The sequence below is a fragment of the Lutjanus erythropterus genome, chromosome 1 (assembly GCF_056507025.1).
Source record: "Lutjanus erythropterus isolate fLutEry1 chromosome 1, fLutEry1.hap2, whole genome shotgun sequence".
NCBI classification, from domain to species: domain Eukaryota; kingdom Metazoa; phylum Chordata; class Actinopteri; order Lutjaniformes; family Lutjanidae; genus Lutjanus; species Lutjanus erythropterus.
The window spans coordinates 30,323,933-30,344,827 of record NC_139317.1 but is presented as its reverse complement, the minus strand read 5'-3'; the positions used below and the strand labels follow the sequence as shown (position 1 = coordinate 30,344,827).

Sequence of the window (20,895 nt, the reverse complement as noted above, 5' to 3'; positions counted from 1 at the left end):
AAGGAGGCTTTCAGAAGGGGACATTATACATGCTGAGTATCCGAAAACATACATACTATTGTTAATTTACAATTTACAATGTTCAACAATTTGTGGTTGTGGTGCATGTGATTTATGGATGCAGCGAGTGTTTTGCTGACATTACCTCTCACATGTATCTGTCTAGCTATAATGAATGTTGTAGATTAGTGAGCTAGTTAGTGAACATCTTCCTAACACCGGCTATGTGGCAAATAAGAAAACACTAGATCGGTCACAGTTGAGAAAAGCATGTCAACTCAATTTATTAACCATTAATTGCTCTGGAGCTTTCAGTCATATCATGTGATCCTAATCAGCAGGTGTTGTCATGGAAATGTAGAGAAAAAAAAATCCATTATTCCATAAATTTTATATCATGAAACATATGGTAGGTCATGTGATATTACTGAAAGATTAGTAATAACTACTAAATGGACGCTGAGTTGAGTATGTTTCCAAGTTCCATGAAATTCAAATCTCAAGTCATGTTAGAGACTTGGACACCATTCACATTCTGTTATATCATCCCCTTCCTCTCTCCCATCTTCTGTCAAACAATCTTTAAAGCTACTACAAGGAACTTTCATACTGTGTTGATTTTGGTGGCCCCTGTGAATAAACATGGCAGTGTTTCCATCATAATAACCATAAACTATGTTATCAAAAAATAAATGATCTGATTAAAAATCTCCTCCTGCTTCTTTTTAACTGGCAAACGCACTACTCTCTGTAACTTTGCCTGTGAAAATGAGAAATGGCAATCTGACCGAGTGGCACCCATTAAGAATAACTGTATAAAAACTGATTTTCTCTCCTTGATGGTCTTATTAATTTCTGTTGGTCATATTGAGGCAACAGTGATAAACTGAGACTGTTTCATAACCAATTAAAACCTCCTTGTAAATTTAGCTTTAAAATGTAAAAAAGCCAAAACTGCAGCGAAAACAAAGAAGACATAAAAAGTTCAACACTACACACTTTGATATCCACTGTCTGTGATTATTGCCATAGACTGTGCAGCAGGGGTCAAAGAGAGAACAGGTCTTTGGAGGTTAGAGAGACACTGGTCACCCTGGACATTTTTCATGAAACCTGGAACAACTGGACTGAAGGAGCTTGGAGGCGTCTCGGTGAATGATTCCTCTGGATATTTGTCCAGATGTTCTTCAACAGCTGTCTTCTGTGAAAACAAAATATCAGGCTGCTCCACCAGATTTTGAAACGCTTGGTAGTCGTTATCCACTGACGGAAAGCTGTGCAAGCTTGCAGGCAGACAGCCGTAGCAGGGATTTTCATCACATATCATGGCCTCTTCTGTTTTTCCATTTACGTCTGTAGCTCCATCAACCATGTCATCAGAGCTCTCACACCTGGCCTCAACTCTGGGTACAGGATCACATGACGCAATTGTGTTGGTGCCACTAGAGCTGGAGGACAAACTGGAGTCTTCTGCATATGAAAATCTCCCAGAATCTGCATTGCACTGCTGATAAGTCATGTCTGTCAACACAGGAGATGAAATAATTGGTGGTAAAGTAAAAACTGGACAAGTTGGAACCTGTTGGTCAGCACAGGTCACAACATTGCCCTCACTAGGACGGTATGCAGACTCACAAAGCATTTCATGCTGCATCTGGACGTCACAGCTGTCCGTTGTAACCTGTTGTGGTAAGTTGGGAATGAGGATTGAATATGTTTTGTTGACAAAGCCAGATGATCCAGAATTCATGTCCTCAGGTCTGACACCACAAAGGTTGTAGGAAGAGGATAATAAACCACTATCTTTGCTTGATTCTGTAAGTGGATTGGTGGTCAACGGTGATATCGGGCTTATATTGGCGAAGGCTTTACCAAGGGCATCCTGAACACCTGCTATAATGTCAGCAGGCTCAGTGTTAGCATAACTGAGACAAGATGAGCCCGTGCTGATTCCACTGCTTTGCTGAAGACTCCCGCCACTGGTGTCTTTCAGTGACCCCTTCAACCTGAATACAGAGAAATGGGTTACTTAAACTGCCAATATAATCACACACAAATTCTTAAATGTGTTGGACTGCTGACGTACAAATGCAACCATACTAACCATGGTTTGCTCTCATCTGGAGTAAGAGGCTCAATACAGACAGCGGACAGAACGAGTGGCACCGGCTTCAAGAGCTGCAACAAGATGAATAAAAAGAGTAGGATACAAAGTTTAAGGGATACTTCACCCAAAAATGAATATTCAGTCATTATCTACTCACTTGCATGAGTGAGGGTCAGGTTTAGTCTTTTTTATTGCAGAAAACACTGCTGGAGTTTCACAGGAAAACAGCACTGCAGAATCTCCCAAACAATGAAAGTGAATGGTGACAAGTTTCCAAATGTGATAAAACAACAGAATAAAAACAAAATTCCTCCATACTGCTCGTCTGGTGTAATCCAAGTCTCCTACATTCACTTATATTGTTTAGGAGATTAGGAGGTAGTGCTGTTTTCCTGTGAAACTCTGGCAGTGTTTTGCAGAGTATCAACTCTTAACTGGCATGAGAGTGAGGAGATAATGACTTTTCTTTTTTTTTTAAAGGAGTCAATTAAGATAGGAGGTAAGATTAATTATTTCCTGTCTTCTTCATTAACTATTAATGGTGCACAAAAATAATTTTAGATTCATTCCTTCTTTTTTCCTCTGAATGTATCTGGACAAGTGTACAGTTACAATCAGTAAAATGTCCTGGCTGGTTTGGTGATTCTCAAGGCTAAAACACACTTGAGGCATCTGACGCTTGTGTTTTGAAGTACATCCATTGTTCTAAAATGGCAGAACATGCACTGAAAGCATCTTGACATGTATCAAAATGCTTTGACATTCGCACTCCAAACTTGTTTCGATTTTGGAGTGAAATGAGGACCAGAGCTTTTTATTCTGCAGCTGCAGCATGTGTTTGGGGAGAGTTAAATGGAATTAAAAAAAAAAAAAGAGGCATGGATGCAAGGAGTGAGTGCTGATGGAGCTGCAGCTCCACCTGAAACCAGATAAGAGAAAAAAAAAGCAGACCTGCAGCAGAGACGGTGGGAAAGGGAGAGGTATATCTGTGAAGTACTCACACTAAAACATCTGTCTTGGTAATAGACAGACAGATACTCGTTTCCTCCATGAAACATCTGTCACTGTGCTGCATTATTGTAAAAGCCACAATGAAGTGTCCAGATGCTGTTTCTCTCTGTGTCTGTGTTAAGTTTCTTGTCTGCTGTAGTCTAAAACATCCTCACTGCTCCAAACTGTCAGAATGAAACTGATGTGAATGTGTAACTAACTAAAATAAACAGATGCAACAACATGGCACAGCCCTGTGTGAGGTCCATGTATGTAGTCCTATTCACATCAGTCCACATCACAACAATAGGTGTCTTACCTCTTGCTCACGTGGATGAATATCAAGAAGTTTTGGATTTTGACATTTGGCAACTGTATCCCACAACACTGATTTTAACCTAAAATCAAATGCATAAATAAATCAACAAAATTACATATGACACATGGACATGCAAGACAGGAGTTACAGTATTTAAGCAACAAGGCAACAATTATCTTTAATCTGCATGACTTACTTTACATAAGAGCAGTAGATAACACCACTGATGATGACCGCAGCAACAGTGAGGCTGATGGTGACGGCCAAGAGTATGGCATCATAGGACGCAGCTGTGAAGTAACACATATGAAGCAAGTTTAGAAATTATATGACAGACAATAGAGAGAGCAACTAGAAAATAAGTGCACAGTGTGTGCTTTTTGATCTGCATCTGGCTTGTGTTAGACATAACAGAGTCGACAATGGCAGTAGGTGTGACAACTCAGCACATGTAAATACTGGATATTACATCAACGGCTACGGATTATCACTTCTTGAAAGGGCGCTTTCATTTAATATTTATTTCCATTTGAGTGGCTACATCTTATGACACAAGTTAATGTGTGCCTAATGCACCAATAATGTCCACACATTCTAGTTCACAAACAAATTAGATGCAAATATGGATCAAGTTTCTACACCCTGGGTTCTGCAGAGGCATAAGTACAAGAAATTTCAGCTGTTAGATTTTAAACTGACTTGTGTTATGGAACAAATCATGCAAAGATGAACACAGTCAGGCAGAGCACTGCATGCTGCAGAGTATCTGGGTGGGGAGGGTCCCTAGGGTGTGGCAACAGTGGAGCAACACAAAGAGCAAGAAACCGATACGGTTAAGTGAGTTACAGTTCTGGCTACAGACCATCGCTCCACCTCCCTACATACATATTTTCAATGTTACTAATTTACCAAAAAAGAGGCAAAGCACACAATAAGCAAAGTTAACTATGAATTTGACTGATATCACTTCTGTTATTTTTCATTTTATGTGGATATCACAAAAACACTGTTAGCATTAATTCTTTTGGACATACTAATTGTAGTGAAAATCTCTCGACAGCCCAACAGTTTGAAGGCTCATCAGACACCAAAACACTGCACAGTAGTTTAAAATACAGTAAACTGTAAAAATCTACAACCGGGTGTGAAAACAAGTACACTGCACAAGTAAAACATTTTCAAATCCTACAATACAACGCCTTGTTCTCTTTTGAACGTTTACTGATTTTGAGTTTTTCAAATTTCACTGTAATGCTAGGAATAAGGTGAGCCTGACCCCCCCCCCCCCCCCTAAAAAATAGTAAGGTAACATCAGCTCTGACAGCTCTGACATTTGACATGTGCATGTCCAGATCAGTAGGTCTGGTGTGGTGTGCCACAACAACTGTATCAATGTAGTTTAAGACACTGTGAACTAATGCTTATACCAACCAGGTGCGTTTCAAGACTTTTTTGACTCGAGTGACCTAAACAGGCACTGACTTATGCAGGGGTGACATTAAGCAGGTTTACTCACACATGAATGCATGCACATATGCATACATGCACGTACACACATGCACCCACACATGTGCACATTAATGTACAATTTATCAAAAATCATCAAACAGTTGGCTCAAACTATGGTCCTGTCTCTCACTGGGCAGAAAACCAATCATACTTCCGGATAATGGGGTGGCATTTGGGGTGACCAATAAAATTTCAGGAGTGGCCAGTGCCCCCCACCCTACTAGCTACACATGACACTTACGGGTTCTGAATTCCTTCTCTTCACTGCTGTCACTGTAGCGGCCACTCCAGTCTGTGTAGCTCCTCACACTGACCATATATGTTGTACTTGGCTCCAAGTGTCGTCCATTTATTTCATAGCTTTTCAGTTCACCAACAGTAGTTGGTGTAACAGCTTCAGACATCTGGTATGGAGAATCAAGAGTTATACAAAGGAGGGTTTGGAAATCACACTGTTGTCTCTGTACAAATGGCGCAGGTTAAACATGAGGCTCTTGTAGGTTGATATAATAGTTTAGAGAGGAACAAATAGTCAAATCTTCATATTTAACAAACAAATGAACACTAATGACAGTGGATATTCAGCTGATAAAATAACCCTACATACGATAAAACAGCCCTAATGTTTATTTGTACATGCAGCGGGGAAGTGAGATTGGATCACTGGAGATGTTTTATGAAGCCAGGTGTGAAGAGACGTACACAGAGCTGTCCACTTGTCATTGGATCAGACAGGATGCATGTTAATACCAGGTATTAACAGTCTCTGTGTCTATATCTTGAGGACAAATGAGCTCAGTGTTAAACAGTTCCTGTCACACTGATCCTACCTTTTCTGTGTCTCCTTTCTTATGATAAGTCACATTGGCAGTCAAACTATCACTTAAAGGGCCCTCCATGTTTGTCTTCCACAAGATTTGAAAATTCCCATTGGTTTCTGTCACTGAGATGATTGTTGGGACTCTGGGCTTTACTGTAGGAGAAGAGAGATCAGAAAAGTAAGAGGAATGCTTCTCAATCTCCATCTTGTTTTATACCGATTTATTCTGGGTGTGGATTGGTCTATTTCTGGCAGTTGCAGATTTATGGACTTTTTTAACTTACTTCCATCTGTGACGGCGATGATTTTGGACCCCATGCTTTGACTTCCTTTCCAAACTGTTGCAGTATGACTCTCCCCATAAATGAGCATCATTTGGGTAAAGTTACAACAGCATCCAGTGTCACACTGCTGGAAAACACACTGCACCTTATCCCTGTGGAATACAGGATAATATTCAACATGCTCTGATTATACACAATGATCTGAAAATAATTTTCAATTGAGTACAACACAAACACAAGGCATTCAATGTTCAAACTGATAAACGTCATTGTTTTTTCTAAGTATATTTTCCCCACCTGTGTGTGCTAATATTAACTTTTTTTTCCCTGACAGAATACAATGCAGATTGTTTTATTTTTTTATTTTTATAGGCAGCATTTATGTATATTTGAACACTTCTTATTTCAATTTTTAGAAAATGTATATATATATGTGTGTGTTTTTTAATATTTATTTATAATTATTAAACATTCTTTTCCAGTGAATTGATGCCATTTTGGAAAATAAAGCTGATTGTTAAACTATAAAATATCCTGCCCCTGTTACATATCTCTCAAGTGTTTGATAAGCACATTTGAGGGTTCATTGCAATATCGACTGATATATGGTCATCAGCTTCAAAAGTCCAGTATCATTAAATACAAACTCACTTGGGTTCGTCGTTGTTCTGCAGAGTCAAACTGAATTCAGTGCAGTTTTGCGCTTCCAACTTGCAAAACATCGATTCGTCCAGGTCGTTAATACAGTCAAGATTCTGGAGTATTGTGTTATTACCTCCTGCACAAACATTACATATAGAATATAAGAATGAATTACTGAACAGATGTGATATGAAAGAAATAAAATATGTCCATATGTCCACTTTACGTACCAGAGAGAACCACTGCAGTCGCGATATTTCCTAAAATAAGCAGGACGACAGACATCCTGTAGACAACTCGCCTGAGAGAAAACAAAATAACAGACACTTTCTTTACTTCGAAGCTACAGACTGGATGAGTAACAGAACAGCTTCCATGAATCTACATTACCTCTTTAAGTTCATGTTGAAACGATTTATTCCGCTTATCTCCTTTGAAAACAACAATCCTCTTCAGCTCCGACTTCTTCAGTGGGAAATTGAGCGTCGTCTGCTGCGTGTTCAGTCTCACGCTCTTCCTCGTTTGGAAAGCTCTTACTGGAAATGTTGCGCCACTGATTCTGTGGAAGAGCGTCCCATTCCAGTTTTCTCGAGTGCAGACAGAGGGCAGCATACACACTCCAGCAGACAGCAGAGTGACGTCATGGAGCAACAAAATTCAGTAGAAACAAGTGAAAACATTTGTGTAATAGATAACATTACAAGTTACATGTTAATTGAGACAGACTGTGGATAAGGCTGACGCACAGAGATTCTGAAAGTACTGAAAATATCAAGCACCATCAGCTGAAGCACCTGCCCCTTTGCTCCTTGATGCCCAAAGTGCTCTTTTGTCAAAGTGTTTTTTTGTTTTGTTTGTTTGTTTGTTTTATGTAAGTGTGTGTGTGTGTGTGTGTGTGTGTGTGTGTGTGTGTGTGTGTGTGTGTGTGAGAAAGTCTGTCTGTGTGGCCCAAAATAATAAATAATCGCAGTTGATCCGTGACCCGTACAGATCGACCTCTACGGTTCGGCACGCATGTGATCTGCGGACCACATGTGAGCATCAAAGTTTTACTCACTGTTACTTTTGTATAAGTTATGATACCAGAAATCTCAATGCAGAGTTGCAGACAGGACAGATGCTGCTGTATGCAGTATTATTACCATTATCATTACTATTATCATTATTATTACATTACATAACTATGGTGATAATTACAGACAGACAAAGATCAAAGACAAGTGCATTTTTAAAATAATTTAACCCTAATCCCACCACTTTTTTCTTTTTTGCTGATCTGAAAAATTATCCGATCCGTGACTCAAAACCATGATACGATCCGTGAGCATCCTGTGTGCGTGTGTCTGACTCTGCACACACCTCTCATAAGTTATAGCCGCTAGTTAACCACACACAGCTGCTGAGGGGAAAAAGTATGTCAGGCTTCTTTTTGTTTCTATGTTTCTTTTGTCACGGGCAAAGTGCATTAGAGAGATGTATCATTTTACTGTCAAGTGAGTTGCAGTGTTTTTCCTCTGTTTCTAGAGGCAATGAGGCATAGGCTATTATTTCACTAAAACTATGCAATGTACATGCATATTCACATAATTTTGGACTATTACAGTATAGATACAACAACAATAACAATAATAATTAGAAGAATTTGAATTGTGACTTTCTCAACCTCTCATTTAAACATATCAGTACTTGTTTATAACATTTGTATATATACACACAAATTCAATACAATATGCATAAATATAAAATATATAACTTTTATAACCTTGCTGTCTTGCACAAATTGGATAGTCAAACTGAATAAAAGCACAAATACATTTAAATAATACATGATTTCTATATAATTTAATTATTTTTTACTTTATTATTATTATTTTTTGGGCTTTTTGCCTTTTAGATATGACATTCCTGTCATATCTTCAGCTGTAGGGGATAGAGAGAGGGGGAATGACATGCAGCAAATGGGTCACAGGTGGGAATCGAACCAGCGAGCACTGCAGAGGACCAATACCCTCAGTATATGGGGTGACACTCTACCAACTGAGCTATGGGAGCACCCCTATTTTTTACTTTATTATTAGCGCTACAAATAATAAAGGGCAGATTATGAATCAGCACCATGGAGCAAATTCGTGGCCCCCTTTTAACTTTGAGCACCTGCCCCTCCAAAGGTCTCTGCACAGCCCTGCTGTGCAGATAATTAAAATGTCAGTTTTTACAAATTATCATGTTTATCCATCAAGCCTATGAGAAAAAAAATGATATCAATTTTCTAGAATAAACCCTCATATGTGTATGTGTCACGTTTTTCATATCAGCATTATCAATAGCAATATCAAATAGTTTTTTTCTTCTGTTCTTAACACATTGCTCATGAAGCCAATACAAAGGTCACCACAGGCTGCAGTACCCAGACAATAACCAGCAGCATTATTTTCCACTTTTTGGCAGGTTAAATCTTTTAACCACCTTCAGCCTTGTTGATAACTATAAAATATTCACTAACTTTCAGAATTGTAACCCTCTAAATGCAGGTTTTGAGAGATTTTTAAATATAAGATTATCAGAGTCAGTGATGAGCAACAACAAAGATTCTGATTCAAAAAACAACAACAACAAACTTGCCTTTTTAGAGTTCCCTGCTGGTTTGCAATTCACACTAGGCACATAAAGACTATCTGCTGGCTCAGGGTCCAGAGAAGGACTCTAAACATTGGCAATCAACAATATCAGTATTTCTCCCACTAAAACATGACAGCATGTACAGCTCAGAAGAAGGTAGACTGATAACAGCAGCAGTAATTTGGGTTATATACTCGGGAAGAACTCTGTTGGATTAAACTCAAATCGTCACAGAGAAGTCTAGCATCAGAACTGTGACAGTGAGACTGCTAACAAGGGCAGTCTTTATGGATCTAACTGTTACCTTCTTCATGGTGAGAAGGAGGTATTGGTCCAATGAGCTGTTCTCTGATTCGGTCTGAGCAGTTCTGTTGCAGGTAGACTTTACAAATTGATCCAAAGGTTGTTGTTGTTGTTTTTTTTTAATATATTCCAGGCTGGCAACCCAAGTTATGATAGATTTGCCTTTGTGTTGAAAGAGTAGTACTGCTGCAAAAAAAAAAAAAAAAGAAAAAAGAAATGTAGCGACTTATGACAATCATTTTCAACTTGTATTCAGTTAAATGCAGTACAAAGAGAAGATACTTTATGTTAAAACAGATCAACTTTGTTGGAAGTGAAAAAAAAAATACGGGGAAAGTTGTGGGATGCTCAAATAATACCTGTTCGCAATATTTCATAGGCAAACATGTTAACTGATAACAGGTCATAGCATCATGACTGGGTATATCAAAGGCATCCTTGAAAGGTTCAGCTGTTCACGTGGGCAAATAGTCCAACAGTTTATTTGTTTCTCAACATACAGTTGTAAGGAATTTAGGGTATTCTCTGTCTACAATCCCTTATATCATTAAAAGATCCAGAGAATCTGGAGAAATCTCTGCACATAAGGGGTAAGTTGGAAAACAAACCTTGAATGTCCATGACCTTTGACCCCTCTGGCATCTTTTCGGGAACACCCCTGCATATTTCATCAAGACAGAGCCAAAGCACATTCTGCATGTGTTACACCAGTGTGGTTTCCTAGTGAAAGAGTTTGGGTACTAAACTGACCTGCCTGCAGTCCAGTAGTCATGGGAATTCCAGCTCTTTTTAGAGAGCTGGTTCTTTTGGCTCGGCTCCCTAAAAAGAGCCGGCTCTTTCGGCTTCCAAGTGGCTCCTCAGATTTTTTGTTGCTTAATCTATTACCAAAAATAATGTGAAACTGTGTGTAAAATGAATTACTAATGTAAAAAACATACATTATATCAAATGTTTATTATTTATATGGCTTTATTTATATAAAGTGCTACAAAATTAAGCAGAGTGCTTCATTTTAACAACAAACACCACATATTGTATAAAATACTAATTTTCTGTGTAATTGTAATATTTAATGCTGGGCATATCAGTCTTCTGTTGTGCAATTAAGTTTTAATGTGTCAGCAAGCAGATATTTAGTGTCTGATAATAATAAAGGTTATATATATGAGTTATCAGAATAACAGTAACAAAGTGCTTTACAAGGCAGATAAAAGAACAGATGTTACATGTGACAGAAGGAGGATCTCTTCTATTTTAACTTCAATCAGTGATAAAGAACGCACTTTAATTCTTCAGCTATGAGCATGATCTGCAGACAACAGGTAACCTACAGGTGATCTGACAGGATGTTAGTGTCTCTTCCTCAACTCTCTCTTAAGTCAGTTGAACACTGTCCGACTTGACTGCAGATTTTCATCACCACCTCCTCCATCTCGTCTACTTTCCAGGCGAGGCGCAGTTCATCTCGAACGAGCCTATTTTCTCACCTTTCCAGCGTGTTGTCTCTGTCTGTAGCACATGTTCTCTCTCGTCTCCCTCCCTCTTGTTCGTGTGCTCACTGTGCTGTGTGTCTGTAACCCCTTCCCTCCCACTTCTACTCAGTGTGGACACACACACACCACCACACATCTTGACCAATCACGTGCGGCTTTAACAGAAAAAAAAGAGGAGAAAAAACAAATCGGCTTGCAATCAAGAGCCGGTTCCCCTCGTTCACTTCAAAGAGCTGGCTCTAAGAACCAGATCGTTTGTGACTGACACATCACTGCAGTCCAGACCTGTCTCCCATTGAGAATGTATAGTGCATTATGAAGCACAAAATATGACAATGAAAACAGTGGGTCTGGTGTGGTGTGCCACAACTGTATCAATGTAGTTTAAGACACTGTGAACTAATGCTTATACCAACCAGGTGCGTTTCAAGACTTTCAAGACCTAAACAGGCACTGACTTATGCAGAAGTGACATTAAGCAGGTTTGTGCACACGCACATACTCACACATGAATGCATGCACATATGCATACATGCACCCACACATGTGCACATTAATGTACAATTATCAAAAATCATCAAACAGTTGGCTCAAACTATGGTCCTGTCTCTCACTGGGCAGAAAACCAATCATACTTCCGGATAATGGGGTGGCATTTGGGGTGACCAATAAAATTTCAGGAGTGGCCAGTGCCCCCCACCCAACCACCCACCCACCCACCCACAATGCCATCCCTCTAGAAGCACCCCTGACACCAATGCAGCAGATAAATGTAGCTACACATCACATTTTCCGGGTTCTGAATTCCTTCTCTTCACTGCTGTCACTGTAGCGGCCACTCCAGTTTGTGTAGCTCCTCACGCTGACCATATATGTTGTACTCGGCTCCAAGTGTCGTCCATTTATTTCATAGCTTTTCAGTCCATCAACAGTAGTTGGTGTAACAGCTTCAGACATCTGGTATGGAGAATCAAGAGTTATACAAAGGAGGGTTTGGAAATCACACTGTTGTCTCTGTACAAATGGCGCAGGTTAAACATGAGGCTCTTGTAGGTTGATATAATAGTTTAGAGAGGAACAAATAGTCAAATCTTCATATTTAACAAACAAATGAACACTAATGACAGTGGATATTCAGCTGATAAAATAACCCTACATACGATAAAACAGCCCTAATGTTTATTTATACATGCAGCGGGGAAGTGAGATTGGATCATAAGTGGTTACTGGAGACACACGTAGAGATGTTTTATGAAGCCAGGTGTGAAGAGACGTACACAGAGCTGTCCACTTGTCATTGGATCAGACAATGATGCAAGTTAATACCAGGTATAAACAGTCTCTGTGTCTATATCTTGAGGACAAATGAGCTCAGTGTTAAACAGTTCCTGTCACACTGATCCTACCTTTTCTGTGTCTCCTTTCTTATGATAAGTCACATTGGCAGTCAAACTATCACTTAAAGGGCCCTCCATGTTTGTCTTCCACAAGATTTGAAAATTCCCATTGGTTTCTGTCACTGAGATGATTGTTGGGACTCTGGGCTTTACTGTAGGAGAAGAGAGATCAGAAAAGTAAGAGGAATGCTTCTCAATCTCCATCTTGTTTAATACCAATTTATTCTGGGTGTGGATTGGTCTATTTCTGGCAGTTGCAGATTTATGGACTTTTTTTTAACTTACTTCCATCTGTGACGGCGATGATTTTGGACCCCATGCTTTGACTTCCTTTCCAAACTGTTGCAGTATGACTCTCCCCATAAACGAGCATCATTTGGGTAAAGTTACAACAGCATCCAGTGTCACACTGCTGGAAAACACACTGCACCTTATCCCTGTGGAATACAGGATAATATCCAACATGCTCTGATTATACACAATGATCTGAAAATAATTTTCAATTGAGTACAACACAAACACAAGGCATTCAATGTTCAAACTGATAAACGTCATTGTTTTTTCTAAGTATATTTTCCCCACCTGTGTGTGCTAATATTAACTTTTTTTTCCCTGACAGAATACAATGCAGATTGTTTTATTTTTTTATTTTTATAGGCAGCATTTATGTATATTTGAACACTTCTTATTTAAATTTTTAGAAAATGTATATATATATGTGTGTGTTTTTTAATATTTATTTATAATTATTAAACATTCTTTTCCAGTGAATTGATGCCATTTTGGAAAATAAAGCTGATTGTTAAACTATAAAATATTCTGCCCCTGTTACATATCTCTCAAGTGTTTGATAAGCACATTTGAGGGTTCATTGCAATATCGACTGATATATGGTCATCAGCTTCAAAAGTCCAGTATCATTAAATAAAAACTCACTTGGGTTCGTCGTTGTTCTGCAGAGTCAAACTGAATTCAGTGCAGTTTTGCGCTTCCAACTTGCAAAACATCGATTCGTCCAGGTCGTTAATACAGTCAAGATTCTGGAGTATTGTGTTATTACCTCCTGCACAAACATTACATATAGAATATAAGAATGAATTACTGAACAGATGTGATATGAAAGAAATAAAATATGTCCATATGTCCACTTTACGTACCAGAGAGAACCACTGCAGTCGCGATATTTCCTAAAATAAGCAGGACGACAGACATCCTGTAGACAACTCGCCTGAGAGAAAACAAAATAACAGACACTTTCTTTACTTCGAAGCTACAGACTGGATGAGTAACAGAACAGCTTCCATGAATCTACATTACCTCTTTAAGTTCATGTTGAAACGATTTATTCCGCTTATCTCCTTTGAAAACAACAATCGTCTTCAGCTCCGACTTCTTCAGTGGGAAATTGAGCGTCGTCTGCTGCGTGTTCAGTCTCACGCTCTTCCTCGTTTGGAAAGCTCTTACTGGAAATGTTGCGCCACTGATTCTGTGGAAGAGCGTCCCATTCCAGTTTTCTCGAGTGCAGACAGAGGGCAGCATACACACTCCAGCAGACAGCAGAGTGACGTCATGGAGCAACAAAATACAGTAGAAACAAGTGAAAACAGGTTGCATGTTAATTGAGACAGACTGTGGATAAGGCTGACGCACAGAGATTCTGAAAGTACTGAAAATATCAAGCACCATCAGTGATGACTGTGATTTTGTTAACCTCTCCCTCTGTAGTGTGTTGAGGGTGGATGTGACTCTCCTCTGCAGCTTTACCACACATAGTTAGATAAGAGCTATTTTGAAAATCTCCGACCGGATGTAGCACCATTCTCCTATCTGATCACTGCTACTGTGCAGATAATTAAAATGTCAGTTTTTACAAATTATCATGTTTATCCATCAAGCCTATGAGAAAAAAATACTATCAATTTTCTAGAATAAACCCTCATATGTGTATGTGTCCTGTTTTTCATATCAGCATTATCAATAGCAATATCAAATAGTTTTTTTCTTCTGTTCTTAACACATTGCTCATGAAGCCAATACAAAGGTCACCACAGGCTGCAGTACCCAGACAATAACCAGAAGCATTATTTTCCACTTTTTGGCAGGTTAAATCTTTTAACCACCTTCAGCCTTGTTCATAACTATAAAATATTCACTAACTTTCAGAATTGTAACCCTCTAAATGCAGGTTTTGAGAGATTTTTAAATATAAGATTATCAGAGTCAGTGATGAGCAACAACAAAGATTCTGATTCAAAAAACAACAACAACAAACTTGCCTTTTTAGAGTTCCCTGCTGTTTTGCAATTCACACTAGGCACATAAAGACTATCTGCTGGCTCAGGGTCCAGAGAAGAACTCTAAACATTGGCAATCAACAATATCAGTATTTCTCCCACTAAAACATGACAGCATGTACAGCTCAGAAGAAGGTAGACTGATAACAGCAGCAGTAATTTGGGTTATATACTCGGGAAGAACTCTATCGGATTAAACTCAAATCGTCACAGAGAAGTCTAGCATCAGCACTGTGACAGTGAGACTGCTAACAAGGGCAGTCTTTATGGATCTAACTGTTACCTTCTTCATGGTGAGAAGGAGGTATTGGTCCAATGAGCTGTTCTCTGATTCGGTCTGAGCGGTTCTGTTGCAGGTAGACTTTACAAATTGATCCAAAGGTTGTTGTTTTTTTTAAAAAAATATATTCCAGGCTGGCAACCCAAGTTATGATAGATTTGCCTTTGTGTTGAAAGAGTAGTGCTGCTGCTGCTGCTGCTGGCTGAACTGTTGCTGACTCTGTGCTGAAGGATCTAAGAATAGAGCAGATATATTAAACAACAAATAGGAGACAGGCTGTTGATGGTGTCAAATCGTTATAATTTCACTGTTTCCTGATTGATCAGCAAATGGATTGTGAAAATCCGGAGAGGCATGGGGCCACATTCCAAGATAAAATAACATATTTGATAACCTATTATCAAATACTGTAGCTAACGTTAGCATTCAGCCACTTTCTACTTAGCATTCCTATTTGATAGCGTTACACCAGTGTGTATGTTTTGTGTGACACTTGGGTAATGTTAGCTAGAAAATGTTTCAATGCTAACATTACCTGATGTCTCACAATAGTTAATGGATTATCAAATATGCCATCCTGGCTTGAAATAGGCCCCTCTGGATTTTCACTGTACAGTGTCTGTTTAGTTGCTGATCAATCAGGACGTGTTGAAATGAAATGATTTGTCAATTTCCCTTAACAATTTGCAACCTGGACCACACCCTGAGTATGCATCAGAGGAAAATGGCTACCGTGTGAATATAGTGAATAAAAATAATCAGTAACAAGAAGTTTTGAACTTTTGGGTGTGTTACCTTGTTCGTGGTATTTGTGCCATAGGATGTGATCATGACACCTTAGTAACCCTGCTGCCGTCACCGTCACTGCTGCCATCTGCTCACAACATTGTCTGTTCTCCATTAGCTCTGCAACGTTTTGAACAATATCAAGGTGGCGTGAATGTAAAAGGATATTATGTTTATGATTAGCTGCTGCTGTGACACTGGAATCAAATTATTCAAATTCTTGTTAGCCTTTATTGATCACAGTGACAGACAGGAAATACTGGTAGAGAAGAAGTATGATGAGGAACAAAGGTCCTTAGCTGGCGCTGAACCAGGGACATTGTGCTTTCAAACATGACGCTCTGTCACCCTTGAATGCTCTCCAGTCTAATTTGAATCACTCTGCTCCCTGGTACTTCAGTTGGCAGCAGAGTCCTGAAGCCGCCCTGCTGTCCTGCTGCTACCGTGTGTGTCTTTACAAGAGTGTTAATGCAGTGATGACTGTGTGCAGTGTCATGCCAAGGAGCTAAGATTAGCAGCCACAAAATATCATGACAGCGATGTTCTGGATGTGTGAGTAAAAGAGTGAGAGCAAGATGAAGATGATGTTACGTATGTAAAAATGGAACTGGGACAATAAGTTAACAGCTGGAGCTTTGTACTGTATGTGTTGCAGAAGCAGGGTTGGTATGTCAGTTGGGTCTGGTGTAATATGTCTGTGTGTCTGTGTGGATGTTTCAGCATCCTATTCAGTGGATCATTTTTATTAAGTGCAGCATGTGTACATTTTTAGCACTGGAACTTGTTATCTTGAAATACTCCTGAGGTACACATGAAAACTATTTTGTCATATGTGCCATTACTATTTATTGAGGGCTTGGAAACACAGCTGACTTCAATCAAGAAAAGGCTCTGAGGAAACTTATTTTATCCAGAATGCCTCTAGCAGCATGTCGTTCAGTATCGGTCTGTCAGTCAGTCTGTTGGTTCCACACTGATATCTCAAAGACTGTATTATAGATTTCCCAAATGTTTTGTTCATATATTCATGCTCCTGTGAAGGATGTATCCTAATGACTTGGTGATTAACTGATTTTTTTTTCCAGCATGTCAATATTTTGACTTATCCAGTGAAATTTCTAATCTACATGATGGACTGGTACATATTTTGTTAGACACGCATGGTGCCCAGAGGATGACTCTTAAAGTTAATCTCCATACATATTTTAAAGTAAAGTAAAAAATACTGTTCTATGATTAATTTAATTAATTAATTAATTGAATTTCTCTCCAGGTAACTTTGTCAAGAACTTGCTTGCTTAAACAAAAATTTTTCAGCATAGTTGTAAGTCACTGAACTACATTACTGTTACTGCAAAGAGCAGCAGTCCCTAATGCAACTGTACAAACTTCAGTTCCAAAATAGTTAGAATGCTGCGAAAAATGTAAAAAAAAAAAAAAAAAGAAGAAGAAATGTAGCGACTTATGACAATCATTTTCAACTTGTATTCAGTTAAATACAGTACAAAGAGAAGATACTTGATGTTAAAACAGATCAACTTTGTTGGAAGTGAAAAAAAAAATACAGGGAAAGTTGTGGGATGCTCAAATAATACCTGTTCGCAATATTTCATAGGCAAACATTTTAATTGATAACAGGTCATAGCATCATGACTGGGTATATCAAAGGCATCCTTGAAAGGTTCAGCTGTTCACGTGGGCAAATAGTCCAACAGTTTAAGAACAATGTTTCTCAACATACAGTTGTAAGGAATTTAGGGTATTCTCTGTCTACAATCCCTTATATCATTAAAAGATCCAGAGAATCTGGAGAAATCTCTGCACATAAGGGGTAAGTTGGAAAACAAACCTTGGATGTCCATGACCTTTGACCCCTCTGGCATCTTTTCGGGAACACCCCTGCATATTTCATCAAGACAGAGCCAAAGCACATTCTGCATGTGTTACACCAGTGTGGTTTCCTAGTGAAAGAGTTTGGGTACTAGACTGACCTGCCTGCAGTCCAGACCTGTCTCCCATTGAGAATGTATAGTGCATTATGAAGCACAAAATATGACAATGAAAACAGCTGAGCAACTGAAGTATATCAAGCAAGAATGTCAACATTTAGTGTCCTCGGTTTCCAAACACTCCTGTCCCACCATCTTTAGAACATGTTGCAGAATGAGCATATATTTACAAAACTGCATTCAATTGAATACTATAGGTCTAAAAGTATTTGCAAAACACTGCATTTCGTTTTGATTTACATTTTAAACAATGTCCAAATTTGGGGGGAACTGGGGTTATATAATCAGAGCATGTTGTATATTATCTTGGGAGGAGGTGCACCAACTTTTTTGGAATTGGGTTTTGTACAAAATGTGTACAAAAATGTCTTGTGGTGTGTTCTTGCACTGCCTCTGCTGGCAGAGACATCATGTTGAATCCGCCTTACATGCCATATGTGTGTTGTGTAAAAAGGAAGACCCTGTACTTTATGCTGGACAGTACAGTGGTACAGAACGTCAGCTATGGGACTACTCATCTTCAGGGTGTGTCATTTTGATATTTGGTGTGTGTGTGCCAAAGAAGTTTGGCTCCAGTTGCTTCAGTAATAAAAAGAGTAAATACAACTTTGAACACAAGTGTCAGTTCATGCTCTTTGGTCAATCAGCCCATCTGGGTTAAGATTTTTATATAAAGTCTGCTGCTTGATGAAACATGCATCTGAAGATATTTTGTTTTGTTTGTTTGTTTTTGGTCAGATTGTTGGCATTAGCCTCCTTTTCTGACTTTTCAAATTTCTCTTTTCATTTTTAATTACAGTTATTTATTTTTGTGTAGATTGGGGTGGAATGAAGAATGCTATTGTCTTATTGTGTGAAGCACTTTGTGTTATATTTTGTTTGCATGAAAAATACAATACAAATAAAGTCTTACTGACTGATGTGCAACTATTTATACTGCTGTGTAACTCCCTGTACTCATTAACTAAAACTGTAAGAGTGTTAAATCAGAGTTGATATGACTTTTTTTTTTTTTTTTGTAATTTGGCCCTATGCCTTTGGGTGTACAACAAATCCAGTCCTAGAACGTGATATGTTTCCAAAAGTTGCTGCTGTGTGAGCTGTGCCAAGGGAGACCCTCTCTCCTTTGCATGCAACAAGCACAGTACGTGAGCTATGTCACTAATGGAAACACTTAAAGCCACTATCCGCGCGTGTGTGTGTGTGTGTGTGTGTGTGTGTGTGTGTGTGTGTGTGTGTGTGTGTGTGTGTGTGTGTGTGTGGGTTGGTGTTTGGGCGAGTGTGATTACTGCTAAAGTTACAGCATCATTGCATTTTATTATTATTTTCATATAGGGCAGTGCTGAATAACTGAGTTTGTTGGTTTGAAAAAAAAGATTATTGTTTAGTGTTTTGGTTTTGCCTTAAACTGTGTAGTGACAGGAAACATAGAGGGGTATAGCTTGTGGCAAAGGTTGGTAATTTACCCAAATGTTGCATTTGTGATAGTATGTGCCTTATTTAAACTGCATTCTTGCACCTTGTGTCCAAGTATTATTAGCATTATTGTACATATAAAAATGATAATAGGTCGACCAACTACAACTACAGATGTGAAATACTAGTATTCTATTTATGTATACAATATTACAAGTGAATATGAGTCTGTTAATTAATTTTACAGTAAACAAATTAGAGCTATTCAGTCTGCTATGTCAGTGTTTTTGAATAGATAGATTCTTGAAAAAAGAAAAATATTTTTATATGCATGTTTTGCATCAATAAGATATGCATATTTGAACACATTTCTAATTTGCAGCACAATTTGTTGTGTAATACTACTACTACTACTACTAATAATAATAATAATAATAATAATAATGATAATAATAATAATAATAATAATAATAATAATAATAATAATAATGATAATGATGATGGGTGACTGTGGTGCCCATGTGTTGCAGTTGTGTTTCCATTGCACTGTTTCCAGGGAAAATGTACTACAGCTAGTAGTGTGGCTGTAACTTTAGAGTGCTGTAGAGAAGAGGCATGACAAGCACATGGTGTGGAAGGGTGGAGATATGGCTTAATATGGAGTTGTCAACAAAGCGTCAGCTGGGGGGCCGTCTCGTAGACCAGGTGCTGGGAAGGCCTCCCTTTGTAGAATTAAAGCAGATAGAAATGTTTCACTACATCACATACTTCTTCTTCAGTGCACCTACAATAGATTGTGTCCAACCAACAATGCAGTAGAAGACACAAGTGGAGACTCAAAGTTGACAAATGAAGCCAATATGATCCTATTTGACACATATACTGTTCTGTTAAATGGTGCATTCAGACTTTCATCTCCACAGTTCCAGCTCATCGTATACTGTAGTCCACTGGGTCCCAACCTGGGGCTCCGGACCTCTCTAGTGGTCAGCAAAGCTTCACAGGTGGTCGTGAGGCATTTTTTTGAGTTTGAAGAGTGCAAGCAAACTTCTTTTTCTTCTTTTCTTTTTTTAAAAGATACAGTAGACCTATATCTCAGCATCTAGTTAATGTCATTTAATTTAATGAAATGTGTCATTTTAAAGATTATTATTTAAGATATAATATCTTGCAGGATAATAGTGAATGTTAATTGTATAGTTTGTCAGTTGCTCTGTTCTGTTAGTGTTATGCATTGACTATAATATGAAATATCCATAAAATATGTCCCATAGTCAAGTGTCATCAGTTTACTCAATGATGGAAAAGGAGTCTCATTGATAATAATAATAACAATAATAATAATAAACTGCATTGCTAGAGACTATTCTATAGCTGACCTCTATTTTGAATGACAGGCACTGTCTTGGTCTCATTTTTTTCACAATAACAACTTGGTATTTACTGCATATTTTTGTTTTTCAAGAAATGACATCCCTGATACCATCTTCGTGTGATATGATTAGAGATATAGGCTCTATTATCTATAATTCTGTGGTCTCCGGTTGGATTTCTGTGGGCTGGTCTCAGTCTGATTCCATAACGGGCCATGGAAATTCTGACGTTAGACACGAGCGCTCCTTATAAA

The 20,895-nt window shown here is 38.5% G+C and overlaps 1 protein-coding gene across 1 annotated transcript; it reads right to left on the bottom strand.

Annotated features, from left to right (window-relative positions):
- Positions 1 to 253: 253 nt before the first annotated feature.
- LOC146333102 (uncharacterized) lies at positions 254 to 13,839 on the bottom strand. Its single transcript, XM_084724929.1, has 17 exons — positions 13,801 to 13,839; positions 13,641 to 13,711; positions 13,420 to 13,546; positions 12,769 to 12,920; positions 12,493 to 12,635; positions 11,874 to 12,043; positions 9,595 to 9,658; positions 7,062 to 7,102; positions 6,902 to 6,972; positions 6,681 to 6,807; positions 6,030 to 6,181; positions 5,756 to 5,898; positions 5,167 to 5,329; positions 3,613 to 3,706; positions 3,417 to 3,495; positions 2,105 to 2,178; positions 254 to 2,006 (listed from the first exon to the last, which is right to left on the bottom strand). Exons 1-17 carry the CDS (start codon positions 13,812 to 13,814, stop codon positions 992 to 994), a joined length of 2,700 nt encoding a protein of 899 aa, XP_084581055.1. The 5' UTR covers positions 13,815 to 13,839; the 3' UTR covers positions 254 to 991.
- Positions 13,840 to 20,895: the final 7,056 nt, after the last annotated feature.